The sequence below is a fragment of the Myotis daubentonii genome, chromosome 15, assembly GCF_963259705.1.
Source record: "Myotis daubentonii chromosome 15, mMyoDau2.1, whole genome shotgun sequence".
NCBI lineage: Eukaryota > Metazoa > Chordata > Mammalia > Chiroptera > Vespertilionidae > Myotis > Myotis daubentonii.
Window position 1 is genome coordinate 1,870,248 of NC_081854.1, and position 19,966 is coordinate 1,890,213.

The 19,966-nt window shown below is 49.2% G+C and overlaps 2 protein-coding genes across 2 annotated transcripts in view; both read left to right on the forward strand.

Annotated features, from left to right (window-relative positions):
- The window catches only part of LOC132216037 (popy Class I histocompatibility antigen, A-1 alpha chain-like), a 296,300-nt gene that overhangs the window by 199,481 nt on the left and 76,853 nt on the right, over positions 1–19,966 (forward strand). The gene's annotated exons all lie outside the window — the stretch shown is intronic.
- On the forward strand, positions 1,084–19,963 carry NLRP13 (NLR family pyrin domain containing 13). Its single transcript, XM_059667175.1, has 8 exons — positions 1,084–1,384; positions 3,628–5,212; positions 8,191–8,358; positions 11,300–11,467; positions 15,279–15,449; positions 16,379–16,549; positions 18,107–18,277; positions 19,789–19,963. Exons 1-8 carry the CDS (start codon positions 1,084–1,086, stop codon positions 19,961–19,963), a joined length of 2,910 nt encoding a protein of 969 aa, XP_059523158.1.

The following is a 19,966-nucleotide window of genomic DNA, read 5'->3' on the forward strand; positions in this document are numbered from 1 at the left end:
TGGAGGAGGCTGAGATCAACCAGAGGGCCAGTCCCAGGCTGGGGTAGGAGTGGAGCTGACCTCTTCTCCGAGTTCCCGAGATTAGAAGTCTGATTGGTGTGTGACGGCTCCTTTCTTTTCTTCTCCCAAACCCTCCCTAAACCTAGTATCCCTCCCATCTGAGACCCTGTTGGCATTTCCTTTTTTTAATACTCACTCGAGGATATGTTTTTGTTGATTTTTAGAGAGAGGAAAGGAGAGAGAGAGAGAGAAGAGAGAGAGAGAGAGAGAGAGAGAGAGAGAGAGAGAGAACCATTGATTTGTTGTTCCACTCATACATGGATTCATTGGTTGATTCCTTTTTAATCCTCACCTGAGGATATTTTTTCATTGACTTTTAGAGAGAGTGGGAAAGACAGAGAGAAATATCAATGTGAGAGAAACACATCAATTGGTTGCCTCTTGCATGTGCCCCAATCAGGGCCCAGGCCAGGGAGGAGCCTGCAACTGAGGTATTTGAAGGGAATCGAACCTGGGACAGGCTGACGTTCTATCTACTGAGCAAACCGGCTAGGGCGAGGATATGTTTTCAATAATTTTTAGAGAGGGGAGAGAGAGAGAGAGAGAGAGAGAGAGAGAGAGAGAGAGAGAGAGAGAGAGAGAGAGAGAATTGATGTTCAGTTCATTCATTGGTTGATTCTTGTATGTGCTCTGACCCAGGATCAAACCCACAACCTTGGCGTATGGGGATGATGCTCTAAGGCCATGGTCGGCAAACTGCGGCTCACGAGCCACGTGCGGCTCTTTGGCCCCTTGAGTGTGGCTCTTCCTAAGCCTTAGGAGTACCCTAATTAAGTTAATAATAATGTACCTACCTATATAGTTTAAGTTTAAAAAAATTGGCTCTCAAAAGAAATTTCAATTGCTGTATTGTTGATATTTGGCTCTGTTGACTAATGAGTTTGCCAACCACTGCTCTAAGGCAACGAAGCTACCCGGCCAGGGCCATTGTTTACCGTTCTCACTCTTCCTTGTGTGCAGGTCCTGTTTGTTCTGTGAGCAGGACAGGTCTCAGGGAAGCTGGGACTCTGGCGTGGGGGCAGGATGAGTTCCTCCGCCGACGTGGCTGTGGACAACCGCTTGTATGACAAGCTGCTCTCTCACCTGAGGCGTCTGGACCGGTATCAGCTGGAGGAATTCAAACTTGGCCTCCAGTCCCCACAGCTGCTGCCTGAGAGCTCCCAGAAGATCCCCTGGGCCAACTTGAAGATGGCGGACCCCACGGATCTGCTGTGTCTGTTGAAGGAGAACTTCCCGGGAGAGCAGATGTGGGAGGTGACCCTCCGCATCTCTGAGGACATGAAGCTGACTTCGCTCTGTGAGGAACTGAGAGCCCAGATGAATGGTGAGTGGGGCTGGAGGCATGGAGGGCACAGAGTTGGGGGGAATGTGGGGAGGATAGGGGACCGAGGGGATGGAGACATGGGGAAGGGGGAGAGGACATGGAGGGACATGGGGATAGGGACATGATGGGGCATGGGGGGGCCATGAAGGATGGGGACATGAGGGAGTCTCAGGGGACATGCGGGATGGGTGACTGAGAGGATGGGGACATGATGGGGTTTGGGGGGCTATGGGTGATGGGGACATGGGGATAGAAGCAAGGATGTTGCTGCTGGGTTTAAATTTTTTTAAATAAAATCTTTATTGTTGAAAGTATTACATAAGTCCTCCTTTCCCCCCCCCCCCATTAATCTCTTTCAGCCCACTCCCATCCCCCCACCCCCAGGCCCTCACCACCTCATTGTGTCCATAGGTTATGCATATACACACACAAGTTCATTGGTTGTTCTCTTCCCTCCCACCCTCCCTCCCCGCTGCTGGATTTTTATGGGCTCCATCCACATTGCTAGTAACAGATGAGAAATTGGATCAATAAGTACGTCATGTGGTGTGTTAGAGGGTGACACGTGCAATGGAAAAGAGAAGGAATAAGGGGGATGGGGAGAGCCCAAGACTTGTGATGTAGGGGGTCTGTGCTGGATTTATTGGGGTCATCCGCCACCACGAGGAGGTAAGAATTGAGGAAAGACTTGGAGGTGAGGGAGTGAGCCAACTGGACACTTGGGGGAAGAGCCAAACGGGGGTCTGGCTGGACCCAAGTCCCAGAGGCAGGGAGGGGTTTGAGGTGTGGTGTGGGCTTTGCAACATGGAGTAGTTGGGTTGATGGAGCTGGGGGATGTGACTTCCCCAGTCACCCCCAAGCTAGCCAGAGAGAGAGCTGGTCTTACTGAGAGCCTACCCCTTTCCAGCCTGAGGTTTCTCATTCCCCATCATCATGGCTTCTTTCAGAGATGGCTCAGGGACCCCAAGACCCAGGCGAGGAAGAACCAGAGGCCCCCGAAGAACAATCAGGTGTGTGCACACGATGTTACGATGATCGCAGACAAATGGTATGATGGAACATTTTACCGGGTCCACCTTGGCCATTTTTTCCTGAAGTTTTATCCAATGGATAGTATTCCAGAAACGATACCCTTCCCCGCCTGTTAAATCGGAAGCCACCTGCAGGTTGGACATTCTGTCTGATTCTACGCTAAGTTCTTAGATGCCAGTGTCTGTTTCTGGACTTTGAATTTTTTAGGGTCACCAAAAGAGGAACGCACGAGGCCCAAAGGGGTAAAGAATTATGAATTTATTAAGTCATCTGGATACCAGATGGGCTGAGCCCCCAAATGGTGCCAGTCCCCAAAGACGGGGAGTTAGAGGTTTTTACAGGACTCTAGGCAGGCTTTTTTTGGGCGGAGAACTCTCTGTGTAGGTATCGATCCTGGGAAAGTCTGGAGGGAAGAGATAATGGTCTTAGCAAGAGGAATGTGGTCTAAGCAAGTGGAATGTCCATTGTGAAGTGGCCTAAAGGTCAGTTCCCAGGGGAGGGGGCATCGATTCAATTATTTGATTAGACCTAACAGTGTTGCTTTAATAGGTAGCTGTGTATTTTTGTCTGTGTGCTAGACACTCCATCACTGCTCTAGAATGTTCTCAGTCCCCATCTCAGGGCATTTGCATGAGCAGCTCTCCCTGCCCGAAAGCGTCTCCTATGTCTTGGACTGGATGCTTCTCATAATTTAAGCCTCTGCTGATCTCTTTTCCCTCTTCCAAAGACATCCCCATCTCTCCTGTGTTGTAGGTTTTTTATGTGTGTGTATCATAAAATGAGTTCACTTTTGCTACCTTTTGACACTTGCCCTCATCACGCCTCTTCCCAAAAGCGAGACCCTTGAAGGCAGAGATTGTTTATCTTGTTCCAGGAGATTTAATTCCTCATTATTTTAAAAATGTTTTTGTTGATTTGAGAGAGAGAGAGAGAGAGAGAGAGAGAGAGTAATGGAGAGGGAGAGAGAGAAACATTGATGAGAGAGAACCTTCAATTGGCTGCCTCATGCATGCCCCCTGCTGGGGATAGAGCCCACACAACCCAGGCATGTGTCCCGACTGGGAATGGAACCAGTGACCACTAAGTGCATGGTATTATGGTCAAGCAACTGAGCCACACAGGCCAGGGCTAGATGACGTCATGATTGAATGATTCCTGAAACTGAAATGTCTTCTGAGCATTTTGTATTTTGACTCACTTCTCTCTCTCAGTCCATAGAGGAAGGTACCGAGTGAGGCTGAAGGCTCGGTTACTGGGGATGTGGGACAATATCCCGTGGCCGGAAGACCACATCTACCTTCGTAACTTCAGAGAGCAGGAGCATGAAGAGCTGAGGCGTCTTCTGTACCCCAAGGGGTCGGGAGCCCAGCCCCGGACCATCGTGTTGCATGGTCCAGCAGGGGTTGGGAAGACCACCCTGGCGATGAAGGTCGTGCTGCACTGGGCGGAGGGCTTGCTCTTCCAGCACAGCTTTGAGTACGTCTTCTATATCAGCTGCCACCACATCAGAGACATGGAAGACACCACCTTGGTTGGCCTGCTTTCCCGGGACTGGGCCGACTCTCAGATCCCCATCCAACACGCCATGAATCACCCCGAGAGGCTCCTGTTTGTCATTGATGGCTTTGAGGAGATGACCTTGCCCTCCGAAGTGGACCACTGCCCGCCATGTACAAACTGGGACCAGCGACTCCCGGCGGCCAGCATCCTACTCCACCTGTTGAAGAAGGAACTCCTTCCCATGGCCACCTTACTGGTCACCACCAGGGACGGTCTCAGCGAGGGCCTTAAACAACTGTTACTGCATCCATGGTGTCTACAAATCACAGGGTTCACCGAGGGAGACCAGAAGGAATATTTCTTCAGGTACTTCAGGGACCGAAAGGAAGCCAATAAAGTCACGCAGTGGGTCAGGAAGAACGAAGCTCTGTCCCATGCCTGCTCTGCCCCCCTCGTGTGCTGGACCGTGTGTTCCTGCCTGAAGCGCCAGATGGCCCGACGTCCTTCCTTCTGGCTGAACACCCAGACGACCACCAGTCTGTACGCCTACTTTTTCTCCAGCGTCTTCGAGACGGCGGAGGTGAGCTGGTCAAAGCAGTGCTGGTCAGAGCAGTGGCTGGCTCTCTGCTCTCTGGCTGCCCATGGGATGTGGTCTTCCAACTTCACGTTTGCCAAAGAGGACGTGGGGCATGGGCGCCTGCGGGCACCCCTGATCCGTTGTCTCCTCCAGCTGAACATTCTCCGGAAGGTCAGTGACTGCGAGGACTGCCTGACCTTCACTCACCAAAGCTTCCAGGTGTTCCTGGGGGCCATGTTCTACGTGCTCAGGGGAAAGGACGGAGCCGTTGGTGGCCTCTCGAAGCACCAAGAGATGAGGGTGGTCCTGGATGGTGCCTTGGTGGACGCAAACTCCTACTGGCACCAGACGGCGCTCTTCACCTTTGGTCTCTTGAACCAGGACCTCGCAAGGCAAGTGGAAGACGTGTTGCATTGTCAGATGTCTCCCAGGATCATGGACGAGTTGTTACAATGGGCAGAAGAGCTCTCGGTGTCCGACATGGTCCCCTACAGTTTTGAGTTGCCGCCATTTTTTCAGTGCCTGTACGAGACGCAGGAGGAGACCTTTGTCAAGCAGGTTCTGAGCCACCTGCTGGAAGCTGACTTGGAGGTTGGCGACCTGCAGCTCCAGGCGACCTCGTTCTGTCTGAGGCACTGTCAGAGGTTAAGTAAGCTCAGGCTTTCCGTCAGCTGCCTCCTTCCGCAAACAGAGTTGACCAGCCGTAGGGACACGTCAGGGTGAGTAACGCAGCGTCGTCTCTTCCCCAACGATCTCTCGTCTTTGCGGGCTCTGCCCCAGTTCCCGTGGAAACCTGAGATTCGGTTGTCGTAGTTGTGTTTGTCAATGGGTAGGATTGATCAAACATCACTGATCAGCATTACCCAGGGAGGAGAGTCTCCTTTAGGTGTTGGACTGGGTTCCCTGGCTCCTAACTGGTTTGGCTCAGTGGATAGAGTGTTGGCCTACAGACTGAAGGGTCCCGGGTTTGGGCACATGCTCCGGTCAAGGGCACATGCTTGGGTTGCAGGCTCAAAACCCAGTAGGGGGCCTGCAGGAGGCAGCCGATCAATGATTCGTTGTCATCATTGAGGTTTCTATCTCTCTCTCCCTCTCCCTTCCTCTCTGAAATCAAATATATATAATATTTAAGTTAAAGATAAAACTTCTATCCCAGGCACTGCACACGGAGGTATGTGCAGGCATTGTGCTATGGCATCATCTGACATCTGTTGCCCACAGCTGAACGGAGGGGGAATGGTTACTGCCACACATAATAGCTAAGAAAAGTGAAGGATAAAATGACAATTGGCTTACGCCCTGGTGGCTATAGACTAGCTCAGCCTGGATGAGTGCCCAGCTCTCTGTGAGCTCCAGAACCTCAACCAAATGCTAGACGTTTCTCCTTGGAGCGTGAGTTGGGGTGGGAGTGGGGCTGACGGAGTCAACTGAATCCTGAAGCTTGTTCAGATGAGTTTGCCCTGTTGTCTGCTGGAAGGAGAATCCCAGAACTATTTTATCTCCTTTGGTTCTTATCCTATGACCCTGTCCCATCCCTGACACTAATGACAACCATTGATGACTTCTCTTGGAAGAAGAATCCCAGAAATACTTCAACTAGTTGGGTTCTTTTTTTCTTTTTTTTGAAAAAGTTAATTTTATTTATTAGTTTAAAAAAAATCTTTATTGTTAAGTATTACATATGGCCCCCTCCCCCCATTGCCTCCCTCCACCTGGTTCCCATCCCACCCCAGGCCTTCACCACCCTACTGTTCGTGTCCATAGGTAATGCATATATGCACATATGTTTTTTGGTCAATCTATCCCCACCCACCCCATCTTCCCTCTGAGACTTGTCTGTCTGTCCCATGTTTCCATGCCTCTGGCTCTATTTTATTCATCAGTTTATTTTGTTCATTAGATTTCCTGTTCATTTATTTTGATTTTTAGATTCAATTGTTGCTAGATACATATTTATTGCTATTTTATTGTTCATTTCTTCGTCTCCCCTCCTCCTCCTCCTCCTTCTCTCCCCCCCCCCTCCTCCTCCTCCTCCTCCTCCTCCTCCTCTTCCTCCTCCTCCTCTTTCTGTCCCAGTCCAGATAAGAGAATCTGGCTGTTCTGCTAATGATTTCAGGTCCCAGGGATGTTTTCTAAGCTTTTCTCAGGAGACAGAGCCTGCCACATGTGTCCTCAAACCCTCAAACCCACGAGAAGGAACATTTTGATTTTTAACAAATTGAAATTTGAGAAGACTAATTTACTTGTGTTCACCCGGATTGGAATATTAGTAAGATGCTCTGTCTGGAGTGATAACTGTTCAATATAAACTGGCTGTCAGGTGTCCTGTCTTGGAATGCCTAAAACCCTACTCAGGGACTGTAGATCCTGGTCCCTGTTGGGTCATGTGAGTAAGTGCTCTTACTAGAAGTGTCTTCCCAAGGACGATCCCATTTGTTGCAAGGATCAGTGCTCAGTCATCATTTCCTACTCCATGATCACCCTAAGGCTTATGGAGATTTCACCCCTTTCCTAAAGGTGATCACAGATCTTCTGATGGGAAGGTCATTTCCTTTTTCTCTACCGCACAACTTCTTCCTGTTTTTCCTCAGTGGTGTTTTTAAAAAAATATATATATTATTGATTTTTTTACAAAAAGGATGGAAGAGGGATAGAGAGTTAGAAACATGGATGAGAGAGAAACATCAATTAGCTGCCTCCTGCACACACCCCCTACTGGGGATGTGCCTGCAACCAAGGTACATGCCCTTGACCAGAATCAAACCTGGGACACTTCAGTCCGCAGGCCGATGCTCTATCCACTGAGCCAAACTGGTTAGGGCTCCTCAGTGGTTTTTAACTCTGTCTGTATATCGGAATGAACAGGGATAGTAAACATATGAAGCACAGGCAAGTACACTCACACTCACACACACACACACACACACACACACACACACACACACACTTAAAGTTGGACACAACTATTGTAACCAATGCTACAATTCTGGGCTCACGGAGTAGGCATCAAGTAGGAATTCTATATCTTTCAGGTACTTGAGGAATAGGCTTTTTGTTTTACTTCACTCATCTGAGATTAAAAAATATTTATGACCTTTCACCCTAGCCAGTTTGCTCAGTGGATAGAATGTTGGCCTGCAGACTGAAGGGCACATACCTAGGTTGCAGGCTCCTCCCCAGCCTGGGCCCTGGTCGGGGTGTGTGCAGGAGGCAACCAATAGATGTGTTTCTCTCACATCAACATTTCTCTCGTCTTTCCTCTCCCACTCTCTCTAAAAATCAATAGAAAAATATCCTCAGGTGAGGATTAAAAAAATTTTGTGACCTTTCAATGACCTTCCAGAGATAGAAAATTGGGGCACAGAGATTACATAATGCTAGGGGGCAGAGTTCCGAATTCATCGGGGATCTGCTGAACTTAGTCTGAACTTTTAAGAGTTAAACCTTCCCTCTGCCTCGCCTCACCTATGAGGTTGCTTTCCCCTGACAAGAATTGTTGAGGATTGCGGGGATTACCCATGCGGTATTTTGGGAACAATGCTTTTGGGGCTACACATTTTCATATCCAGAGCACCAGGGGATCCCCACACCTAGTTTGTTAGGGTCTTTTTTTTTTTCTTGCCTCCGGTAGAGTGAATACTGGGTGTTGGTTGAGGCTCAGGGACTCACCAGCCTTCTCTCTCTCTTCTGGATCAAGGACAAGGCTTGTCAGTTCCAAGACTTGCCAGTGGCAGGACATCTGCTCTGTGTTCCACTATGGGAACGTGAGTGAGCTGGACCTAAGCAACAGCAAGCTGAATGCCGCAGCGATGAGGAAACTCTGCTACGAGCTGAGAAACCCACGGTGCAAACTCCAGAGACTGACGTAAGTGTGGGACACTCGCCATTTGACGAGTACCAGAACAGAACAATACTTTTAAAAAATATATATATTTTTATTGATTTCAGAGAGGAAGGGAGAGGGAGATGGATGGAAACATCAATGATGAGAGAGAATCATGGATCAGCTGCCTCCTGTACGCCTCCTGCAGGGGATCAAGCCGGAAACCCAGGCATATGCCCTTGACCGGAATTGAACGTGGGACCCTTCAGTCCGCAGGCCAACACTCTATCGACTAAGCCAAACCAGCCAGGGAGAACAACACTTTTTTTGATTCCTACAGTATCTATTTGCCAGAAAGTAGGCTAAAAGAGAAAATAAAGCCTGACCGTCGTGGCTCAGTGGTTGATCATCAACCTATGACCCAGGAGGTCAGGGTTCGATTCCTGGTCACAGCACATGCCTGGGTTGCAGACTCAACCTGAGTAGGAGGCGTGCAGGAGGCAGCCAATGGATGATTCTCTCTCATCATTGATGTTTCTATCTCCCTCTCTCTTTGTCTCTGAGATCAATAAAAAAAATGTATATTTTAAAAAAAGGAAAATAAAGTTGTTTGTATTCGTGAATTTGCCATGTGGGCAGGATAGATTGAAATTAAAAAAAAAAAAATTGGAGTCTGTCATGCCCGATCTTGCCCTAGCCTAGAGGTATGTGTAGAGAAACATTTTTCCTTAAGACGCTGAGTGAGGCTGCTGATTTGAGTTGGATGTGAAGGACTGGAGAACTTTTCAGATATTATAGGGGTGTTTCTATCTCGGTTGTGGAGTTGTGAACAGAACGGGTAACTCCTGCCTTCATGGAGCTTACACTGTGTTGGAGAAATGCACCTAAATGATCAGAATAGTTTATGAGAGGACGACGTCTCCCTAAGAAGAAGACATCAGTTTCTTAAGAAACGGCTGGTGTGGCTCACTGTGTTGGGCACCATCCCATGCACCAAAAGGTTGCCAGTTTGATTCCCAGTCGGGGCACATGACCAGGTTTTGGGCTTGATTCCTAGTAAGGGGTGTGCAGGAGGCAGCCAATCAATGTTTCTCTCTCTCCCTCTCCCTTCCCCTCTCTCTATCAAATAATATATATATATATATGTATTTTTTTAAAAGACGGGCTTTCCCTATCTAAAAAAATTTGAGTAAAGACCTAGTCATTGAAACGGAAGCATAGTTTTGGACTTACCGGTCCTCTAGCATGATGTAAATAGAAACGACAGGGTCTCAAATCCAGCGTGAAGATGGAAAATAATGAGCAGATGGAAGAGGACCTTGTAGGAGATGCCAGGGAAGCAACATCTGATAGAGGACAGAGTGAGTCCTGCTTAGGGTTGAATTGGAGATGGCATTGGGTAGGATGCTCTGTCTAGAGTCTTGGCCAACGAATTCTATCCTACTCTTTTTTATTAATTTTTTAAATATATTTTATTGATTTTTTACAGAGAGGAAGGGAGAGAGATAGAGAGTTAGAAACATCGATGAGAGAGAAACATCGATCAGCTGCCTCCTGCACATCTCCCCACTGGGGATGTGCCCACAACCCAGGGACATGCCCTTGACCGGAATCGAACCCGGGACCCTTCAGTCCGCAGGCCGACGCCCTATCCACTGAGCCAAACCGGCTTCGGCCTATCCTACTCTTCATCCGCCGTTCCATCATACCTCAAGGTCTAAAATATCAGACACGTGTTGATTCAAGGAACTAAGAGCAGAAGATTTGGCGATCATGACTTTCCTCAAACCTCAGAGTGTTGAAGGAGCTGGATCAAGTACAGGGGAGGTGGGCTTACACGGTGGTCATTTTCATCCTCCCCCCACCCCCACCAACATTTTGGTTCTGTCATTTAGTCCTCAAGATAAGGAGAAACAAGCTAAACACACACATAAAACAACAGGAGAGAGTGGTTTTCATCAGACCTTTCAGGGGTTGATGTCGGAGGTCAAATCCCTAGAAGAGTGGGTGGCCCCAGGAACTTGTCATGGCAGATTAGGGAAGGGAAGCAGCTAGGTTGACACCTGTCTTTATTATTTTATTTATTTATTTATTTATCCTCACCCAAAGATATTTTCCCATTGATTTTTAGAGAGGGTAGAAGGAAGAGGGAGCGACAGAGAGAAACATCGATGTGAGAAACACATTGATTGGTTGCCTCCTGCATGCGCCCCGACCAGGGCCTGGGCCTGGGAGGAGCCTGCAACTAGGTATATGCCCTTGACCAGAATGGAACCTGGGACCCTGCAGGCTGATGCTCTATCCACTGAGCCAAACTGGCTAGAACTTATTCTTTTTTTTTTTTTAAATATATTTTATTGAGTTTTTACAGAGAGGAAGGGAGAAGGATAGAGAGTTAGAAACATCAATGAGCGAGAAAACATCGATCAGCTGCCTCCTGCACACCCCCTACTGGGGATATGCCTGCAGCCAAGGTACATGCCCTTGACCGGAATCGAACCTGGGACCCTCCAGTCCACAGGCCGACGCTCTATCCACTGAGCCAAACCGGTTAGGGCTAGAACTTATTCTTATTTTTTTAAACATTATTTATCGATTTGAGAGAGAAACATCGATTGTTATTCCGCTTATTTATGCATTCATCAGTTGCTTCTTGTGTGTGCCCTGACGGGGGAATCGAATCCACAACCTTGGCACAGTGGGATGATGCTTCAACCAACTGAGCTACCCGGCCAGGGCTGACTCCTGACTTTATATGTCCAACTGAGCTTATTGTCTCTTTGGGGGATATATTTTTAGATCGCCTCTTCAAAGGTTCAGTATCATGACCCGAAAATCAAATTTGGGGTTCCTTTTATATCGTGTACATCCTTGAGGGTCAATGTGTATGTGTGTTGATGGTAGAAAGGCAAGATGAGGAAACAATGTCCCCGCCCCTCACCACTCCTCACACAAGCTTTCTCGGTGTGTGTTTTTCCCTCAGGTGCAAATCGATCACCCCTGTGCGGGTGCTGAAGGAGCTGGACCTGCTTCTCCATGGTAACATCCGGCTGACCCATCTGAACTTGAGCTCTAACAAACTGGGAGTTGCTTTGTCCTTGATGCTCTTTAGAACCTTGAGGCACTCTGAGTGCAAACTCAAGTACCTGTGGTAAGTCTCTGGTTTCCAGTGAGGAGCACAAACTATCCTAGCCCGATGCTGGACTGGACTCTGCTCCAACATGAAAAGGAAGCTGAGAACACTGGCTCTCATGTTAGCTCTACCGAAGCCCCAGCTGCACTTTTTCTATGACTGGACTAAGGGAACTGGGACTTTGAAATCCCAGGGATTTAATTCCACAGAAATAAGACCACCCCTATGCTAGAGGAGTCATTGAGAGAATAGAAGCCAGTATGGCAGCCATGGATACGTAAGGAGATTAGCAGAGGGAAAAAGCACATGGGTGTGGAGCAGTGATTCTCACATTTATTTTATTTTTAAATTGATTTTATTGCTAAACAGTGGAATGACCTGTCGCTGGAACGACCGATCGCTATTACGTGCACTGACCACCAGGGGGCAGATGCTCAAAGCAGGAGCTGCCCCCTGGTGGTGAGTGTGCTCCCACAGGGGAGCGCCACACAGCCAGAAGCCAGGCTCATGGCTGGCGAGCGCAGTGGTGGTGGCGGGAGCCTCTCTTTCCTCCATTGCAGGCGGGAGGTAAAGAGCGAGGGGTCCTGGACTGCGAGAGCCCTGGACTGCCAGCGGGGAGTGGGGCTAAGCTGGCAGGTGGACATCCCCTGAGGGGTCCCAGACTGTGAGAGAGTGCAGGCCGGGCTGAAGAACGCCCCCCCCCACCCCCACCCTCGACCAGTGCACAAATTTCGTGCACCGGGCCTCTAGTTGGCTAATAAAATTATACAGTTTCAGGTATAAAATTCTACAACACATCATCTGTATATTGTATTGTGTGTTCACCATCCAAAGTCAAGTCTCCTTCCATCACCATTTGTCCCCTTTTCCCTTCTTCTATCTACCCCCAACCCCCTTCCCTCTGGCAATCACCACACTGTTGTCTGTGTCCATGAGTCTTTCTTTCTTTGCTTAATTCCTTCACCCTTCTCACCCTGCCCCCAAACCACTCCCCTTGACAGCTGTCAGTCTGTTTCTGTATCCATGAGTCTGTCTCCACTCTGTTTGTTAGTTTGTTTTGTTCATTAGATTCCACATATAAGTGAGATCACATGGTATTTGTCTCTCTCTGACTGGCTTATTTCACTTAGCACAGTGGTCGGCAAGCTGCAGCTTGCGAGTCATATGCAGCTCTTTGGCCCCTTGAGTGTGGCTCTTCCTAAGCCTTAGGAGTACCCTAATTAAGTTAATAACCGTGTACCTACCTATATAGTTTAAAAAATTTGGCTCTCAAAAGAAATTTCAATCGTACTGCTGATATTTGGCTCTATTGACTAATGAGTTTGCCGACCACTGACTTAGCATAATAATCTCCAGGCCCATCCATGCTGTCACAAAAGGTGAGATTCCTCCCCCCTTTTTTATGGCTGAATAGTATTCCATGGTGTAAATGGACCACAGCTTTTTTATCCACTCACCTACGGATGGGCACTTGGGCTGCTTCCACATCTTCGCTATTGTAAATAAGGCTGCTATGAACATAGGGGTGCAAACATTCTTTTGAATAGTCCCAGAGTGGAATTGCTGGGTCATGACATTTTAATTTATAACAGAATCATCAGAGATGGGCGGGGTAGGGGGGCGGGGGGCGGGGCTGGGAGATGGAGAGGCTGGAGTGTTAAAACACAGATTCCTGGAACACATCCTCTGAGCTCCAGCAGGTGGCGCCAGCTCTGAGGTGATGCTGGCCCCTGGACCACACTTTGAGTGGCATTAACTCAGAGGCCACCCTGGCTCAGGTGTGGGGAGAAGTCAGCTTTTGTTGGTGCAGCAAGAAGACCTCTGAATGGACAACCACTCCGCCCTGGAGTCATTGCCCAACTCAGGGCCTCTTTGATAGGTTGGAATCGTGCGACCTCACCTCTGTGGCTTGTCGCATTCTCTTTACGGAACTCAACAAGAACGCTAGCCTGCGCTTCCTCAGCCTGGGCGACAATGACCTCTCTAATATTGAGGTGAAGAGCTTTCAGAAGTCCTTTGACACGTCAAAGTGTGCCATGAGGGAGCTCTCGTAAGTCTCTCCCTGGGTCCAAGTATCTTCTTTTCAGGTGGGAGTGGCCAGGCAAGAATATGTTTTTGTTTTGTTGTTGTTTTTTTTTTAAATTTAATTTTATTGTTTAAAGTATTACAAATAGTAGTACGTATGTCTTCTTTTTCCCCATTGACCTCCCCTACCCCCTGGCACATGCCCTCACCCCCCTCCCCAGTGTCTTGTGTCCAGTGGTTATGCTTATATGCATGCATGTAAGTCCTTCGGGTGATCTGTAACCTTCCCCCCACCCCCCAGCTTTTTCGCTGTAGTTTGACAGTCTGTTCGATGCTTCTCTTCCTCTGTATCTATTTTTGTTCACCAGGTTATAATGTCCTTTATTATCCATAAATGAACGAGATCATATGGTATTTTTCTTTCACTGACTGGCTTATTTCACTTAGCGTAATGCTCTCCAGTTCCATCCATGCTGTTGCAAATGGTAAGAGTTCCTTCTTTTCTACAGCAGCGTAGAATTCCATTGTGTAGATGTACCACAGTTCTCTAGTCCATTCATCTGCTGATGGGCATTTAGGCTGTTTCCAAACCTTAGCTAAGGTAAATTTTGCTGGTTGTATTTACCTATCCTGTGGACACACTTCTTTTGTTTAAATTTGTTTTAGAGAGAGAGAGAGAGAGAGAGAGAGAGAGAGAGAGAGAGAGAGACAATGATGTGAAAGAAAAACTTGGATCAGTTTCCTCCTATACACACCCTGACGCGGGATCAAGCCCACAACCCAGGGATGTGCCCTGACTGGGAATTGAGCCGGCAACCTTTGGGTGCATGGGATGACATCCAACCAACTGAGCCACACTGGCCTTTCTCTCCCTACCTTTCTCCTTCGGGCTCAGTCTTGGCTAGTTTTGCCTCCAGTGTGACCATGGACCCCACAGCCTCTTTGGTTTAACCCAAAGAGGTTCCCGTCAGCCTCCCCTAAACCCAGTGGGTTTTGACTGGGGACTATTTTGTCCCTCCGAGAACATTTGACTATGCCCAGACACACACTTGATTTTCACAGTTGGGAGGGGGACGCTGCTGGTGTGTCATGGGTAAAGACCAGTTAGGATCAACACCCTACACTGCACTGGGGGGACCACCCTCCCCAAACCAAGAAGGTTGGCCCAAAACTCAGTAGGACAAGGGTTGAGAAACCATACCTTGAGCCACTTTTTTCTTTTTGAAGCTTTTGTTCTTTATCCAATTTAATTTATTTTTATTTAAAAAATATGTTTTTATTGATTTGAGAGAGAGAGAGAGAGAGAGAGAGAGAGAGAGAGAGAGAGAGAGAGAGAGAGAGAGAAACATTGATGGGAGAGCACAATATTGATTGGCTGCCTCCTGCACGCCCCCTACTGGGGATCCAGCCCACAACCTGGGCATATGCCCTGGTATGGGTCACACTCAACCAACTAAGCCATACCAGCCAGGGCTATTTTCTTTCTCTCTCTCTCTCTTTTTTTATTGACGTTTAGAGAGCCAGAAAGAGAGAGAAACATCCATTTTTGTTGTTCCACTGATTGATGCATTCATTGGTTGATTCCTATATGTGTCCTGACCGGGGATGGAACCCACAACATTGGTGTATCAGGATGATGCTCCAACCAACTGAGCTACCTGGCCAGGGCCCTATATCCAATTTAATCTTCCCATGATGGTTGGGTTCCACACAGGTGTGGCCCCAGGGAGGGGCAGTGTGAGAAGGAAATGGGGAGAGAGGGGAGAGGGGGCCGAGGCTCACCCTGCACCTACCCCTCCTGCAGCCTGGAGAAGTGCAGCCTGTCAGCAGCCCGTGCAGAGGAGGTGGCCTCAGTTCTCTCCAGCACCCAGCGGACAGCACGCCTGTGCCTGGCGTTCAACCAGCTCCAGGACAAGGGGCTGCAGTGGCTGTGTGCCTCCCTCATCCTGCCCGGCTGTGCCTTACGGAGGCTGGTGTGAGCTCCTGGGCCCTGTGTCTGAACATGACCCTCCGTCGGTGTGGGGGAGGGGGGAAGAGTGGTTCCGTCACTGACCCATGTTACTATTATTATTACTGTTATTACTATTGTAACACTTAACACGGCATCTACCCTCTTAGATTATTTTTAAAAATATATATTTATACTGATTTCAGAGATGAAGGGAGAGGGAGAGAGATAGAAACATCAATGATGAGAGAGAATCATGGATCAACTGCCTCCTGCATGCCCCACACTGGGGATCGAGCTTTCAACCCAGGCATGTGCCCTTGACTGGAATTGAACCTGAACCCTTCAGTCCACAGGCCAACGCTCTATCCACTGAGGAAAACTGGCCAGGCCAGACTAGTTTATTTTTCTTTTCTTAATCCTCACCTGAGGATACATATTTTCCTCATCGATTTTTAGAAAGAGTGGAAGGGAGGAAGGGAAGGGGGGGGGAAGAGAGAGAGAGAGAGAGAGAGAGAGAGAGAGAGAGAGAGAGAGAGAGAGAGAAACATCGATATGAAAGAGAGACATCGATTAGTTGCCTCCTGGGCGCACCTGACCAGGGTTGGGGATTGAACGTGCAACCCAGGTAGATGCCCTTGATCAGGAATCCAACCCACAATTCCTCTAACCACCGGTCAGGCACGGGCACATGCTTGTGGAGGTGTGATCTGAGGCTGGAATAGGACCGGACGGACAGTCAGCACACAGATTCTCCGTGCATCTCGGGTGGGGGGCAGGGAGACGCCATGGTAACCCTGAGGCCGGTGGTGGGGGGTAGGGAGACACCATGGTGACTCCAAAGCCAGGCAGCAGCGGGCTGGCAGCTGTGTGGCGGACCTGGGGCGTGGGCCTAGGGTGTGGGCCTGGGGAGAGCTGAGACCTGAGCTGCTGTCCGCACCCCTCTCCACCCACAGGCTCTGCTCCTGTGAGCTGGGTGCGCCCAGTGGCCGGCACCTGGCTGACGCGCTCCTGCAGAACCAGGGCCTGACTCACCTGAGTCTGAGGAGGAACCGCTTGGGCGATGAGGGGGTGCGTTCTCTGAGCGAGGCCCTGAGCCACAAGGACTGCAGCCTGCAGAACCTGGAGTAAGTGCCCCGGCCTCAGTCAGTGGGGACCCGCACCTGTGGTCAGTGGGCCACCTGCGGCGTGCAGGCCAGTGTTCCAGGCGGGGGTTCCACTTCGTGTAGACGGGGAATTCTTGGCACAGGGGAGCCTTAGCTTGTGTTGGAGGTGGGGGTGTGCGGGTTGCATAGTGGAAAGCGGGCTGATTGCTAAGTCCGGGCCCCCTGGGTCTGATGCCTGGAGGGGCCTCAGGGAGCTCCGCATAGAGCCGTGTGCGTGACCGGGGGCCATTCCAGTCGGGGAGATGGTGACATGGCTGGAGGAGCAGGTGCCTCGGGCAGAGTCTGCGGGAAACAGCACTGGCGCCCAGGAATTCTCCTCCGTGGGTTGCTCAGCCAGGACTCATCATGCCCCCAGCCCCCAGCGGTGCCAACACAGGGAAAGGCCGTGCATGGCAGGTGGGGGGGATCCCCATAGACCCCGCAGACGCCAAGCTCAGGGTTTTACTGGGCGCTGGTCCTGTGGATGTGCCTGTGTCACCTGTCCTGAGATCCCAGACATTCAGGAGGAAAGCAGCGGTTCAAGTCTGGCTGGCGTGGCTCAGTGGTTGAGCATTGACCTATGAACCAGGTGGTCACGGTTCCATTCCCTGTCAGGGTACATGCCCGGATTGTGGGCTCCACTCCCCAGTAGGGGGCATCTAGGACATCATAGCGAGTGGTCGACAGGTGGACTGTCTGCCCCTGGTGGTCAGTGCACATCATAGTGAGCAGTTGAGTAGCCTTAGTATACATTAGCATATTATGCTTTGAATGATTGAACGGCCAACTGGTCAACCAGACACTTAGCATATTAGGCTTTTATTATATAGAATATTAAAAATCTCTGTGCTTATAGATTTTTTTCAGGTTTTTTTTTTTTTACTTTATTTTTATTTTGACACTATTCCTCTCTCCCTTCTGCTCTCTTTAAAAATCAATGGAAAAAAATCCTTGGGTGAGGATTAACAACAACAACAAAAGATTGAGGCCCTAGGATAGTTTTCCCTCTTGCACATTTAAAAAGAAAATCTTTATTATTGAAAGCATTATGTAGGTCCTCCCCCAAACCTCTTGCAGACTGCCCCCCCAGGCCCTCTCCACCCCATTGTCTGTGTCCACGGGTTATGTATACAAGTGCATTGGTTGATCTCTTCCCACCCACCCTCCTCTGCCTTCCCTCTGAGGTTCAACAATCTGTTCTATGCTTCTTTGTCTCTGGGTCTATTTTTTTTTTTTAAATATTTTTATTGATTGCAGAGAGGAAGGGAGAGGGAGAGAGAGATAGAAACATCAATGATGAGGAGAGAATCATGGATCAGCTGCTTCCTGCATGCCCCACACTGGGGATCGAACCCACAACCCTGGCATGTGCCCAGGCTGGGAATCGAACCATGACCTCCTGGTTCATGGGTTGATGCTCAACCACTGAGCCAAGCCAGCTGGGCTCTGAGTCTATTTTTGATCTTCAGTTTATTTGGTTCATTATTTGGTCCCCATATGAGTGAGATCATGTGACACTTGCACGTTTGTATCCCACAGTCTGTCAGAGTGCGCGTTCGGGGAGGAGGGCTGCTGGGTGCTGGCGGAAGCCCTGGGGTGCAATTCCGGCCTGAAGGTGCTGGACGTCGGGGGAAACCGCATTCAGGACGCTGGAGGGAAGCGGCTGTGCGCAGCTCTGAAACGGCCCAGCTGCACCCTGAACACACTTGGGTGAGTGGGCTAGACCACTGCTCCCTCCTGGGAGGGGACAGACAGCACATGGGCCCGCACGGCTCAGAAGGGGGGACACGGGGAAGGACAAAGTTCTTTAAACTTCTCTTTGCTGTCCAGCTGGTGTGGCTCAGTGGTTGAACATCAATCCATGAACCGGGAGGTCACAGTTCAACTCTGGTGAAGGGCACATGCCAGGGTTGTGGGCTCGATCCCCAGTGGGGGGCGTGCAGGAGGCAGCCAATCAATGATTCTCTTTCATCATTGATGTTTCTATCTCTCTCTCCCTCTCCTTCCTCTCTGAAATCAATTACATATATACACTGAGTGGCCAGATTATTATGACCACCCCATCAGTACTTCATTGACACTTCCAAAAATGCTGAATATTGAAAACTTCCTAAGCAAATACTCTCAAGGTATTATTATTATTATTATTATTATTATTATTATTATTATTATTATAACTAATTCACTTTATTGTACTGATGGGGTGGTCATAATAATCTGGCCGGTCATAATAATCTGATCACTCAGTACACACACACACACACACACACACACACACACACACACACGAGGCCCGGTGCACAAATTCGTGCACCAGTGGGGTCCCTCACCTGGTCTGTGGGATGGGGCTGAAACCAGCTCTCTGACATCCCTCAAGGGGTCCTGGATTGTGAGAGGGTGCAGACCAGGCCAAGGGACCCTACCGGTGCATGCAATCAGGGCTGGGGAGGGACATGGGAGGGCATGTCCAGCCCATCTCACTCAGTCCCAATTGGCCAGACCCCAGCAGCAAGCTAACCTACTGGTCAACTCTCTGTCCCCTGGTGGTCAGTACATGTCATAGCAACAGGTCAACCGGTCAACTGTCTGCCCCTGGTGGTCAGTGCATATCATAGTGAGTGGTTGAGCAGCCTTAGCATAACATGCTTATTACGCTTTGATTGATTGAATGGCCAACTGGTCAACCAGACACTTAGCATATTAGACTTCTATGACATATGATATTAAAAATCTCTTTGCTTGTAGATTTTTTTTTTTAGTTTTTTTAACTTTATTTTTATTTTGAAACTATTACGGATATCCCCATTTTGCCCACGTCCATGCAGCCTCTGGCCCTCACCACACTGTTGTCTGTGTCTATGGGTTATGTATATATGTCCTTGGCTAATCCTTTCACCTTCTTTCATCCAGTCTGCATCCTCCTTCCCTCTGAGATCTATCAATCTGTCTCATGCACCCGTGCCTCTGGTTCTATTTTGTTCATCCGTTTATTTTGTTCTCTAGATTCCACATGTAAGTGAGAGATCACATGGTGTTTGCCTTTCTCTGAAAGCTTATTTCATGTAGCACCGTATTCTCCAGGTCCATCCATGCTGTCCCAAAGGATAAGTGTTCCTTCTTCACGGCCACGTAGTATTCCACTGTGTAACTGTACCACTTCCATTTCTGATTTCTCAATGTCGGAGAACTGCCACTCACCCTTTCTGCCCGCCCCACGCCAGGCTGGAGAGCTGCAGTCTGACTTCGGCGTGCTGCAAGGACCTATCCTCGGCGCTCAGCGTCAGAAAGAGCCTGGTGAACCTGAACCTCCTGGGGAATGACCTGGGGCCCGAGGGCGTCAACACGCTGTGGAAGTCTCTGCAGAAACCCTCGTGCAAACTGCAGAAACTTGGGTAATGC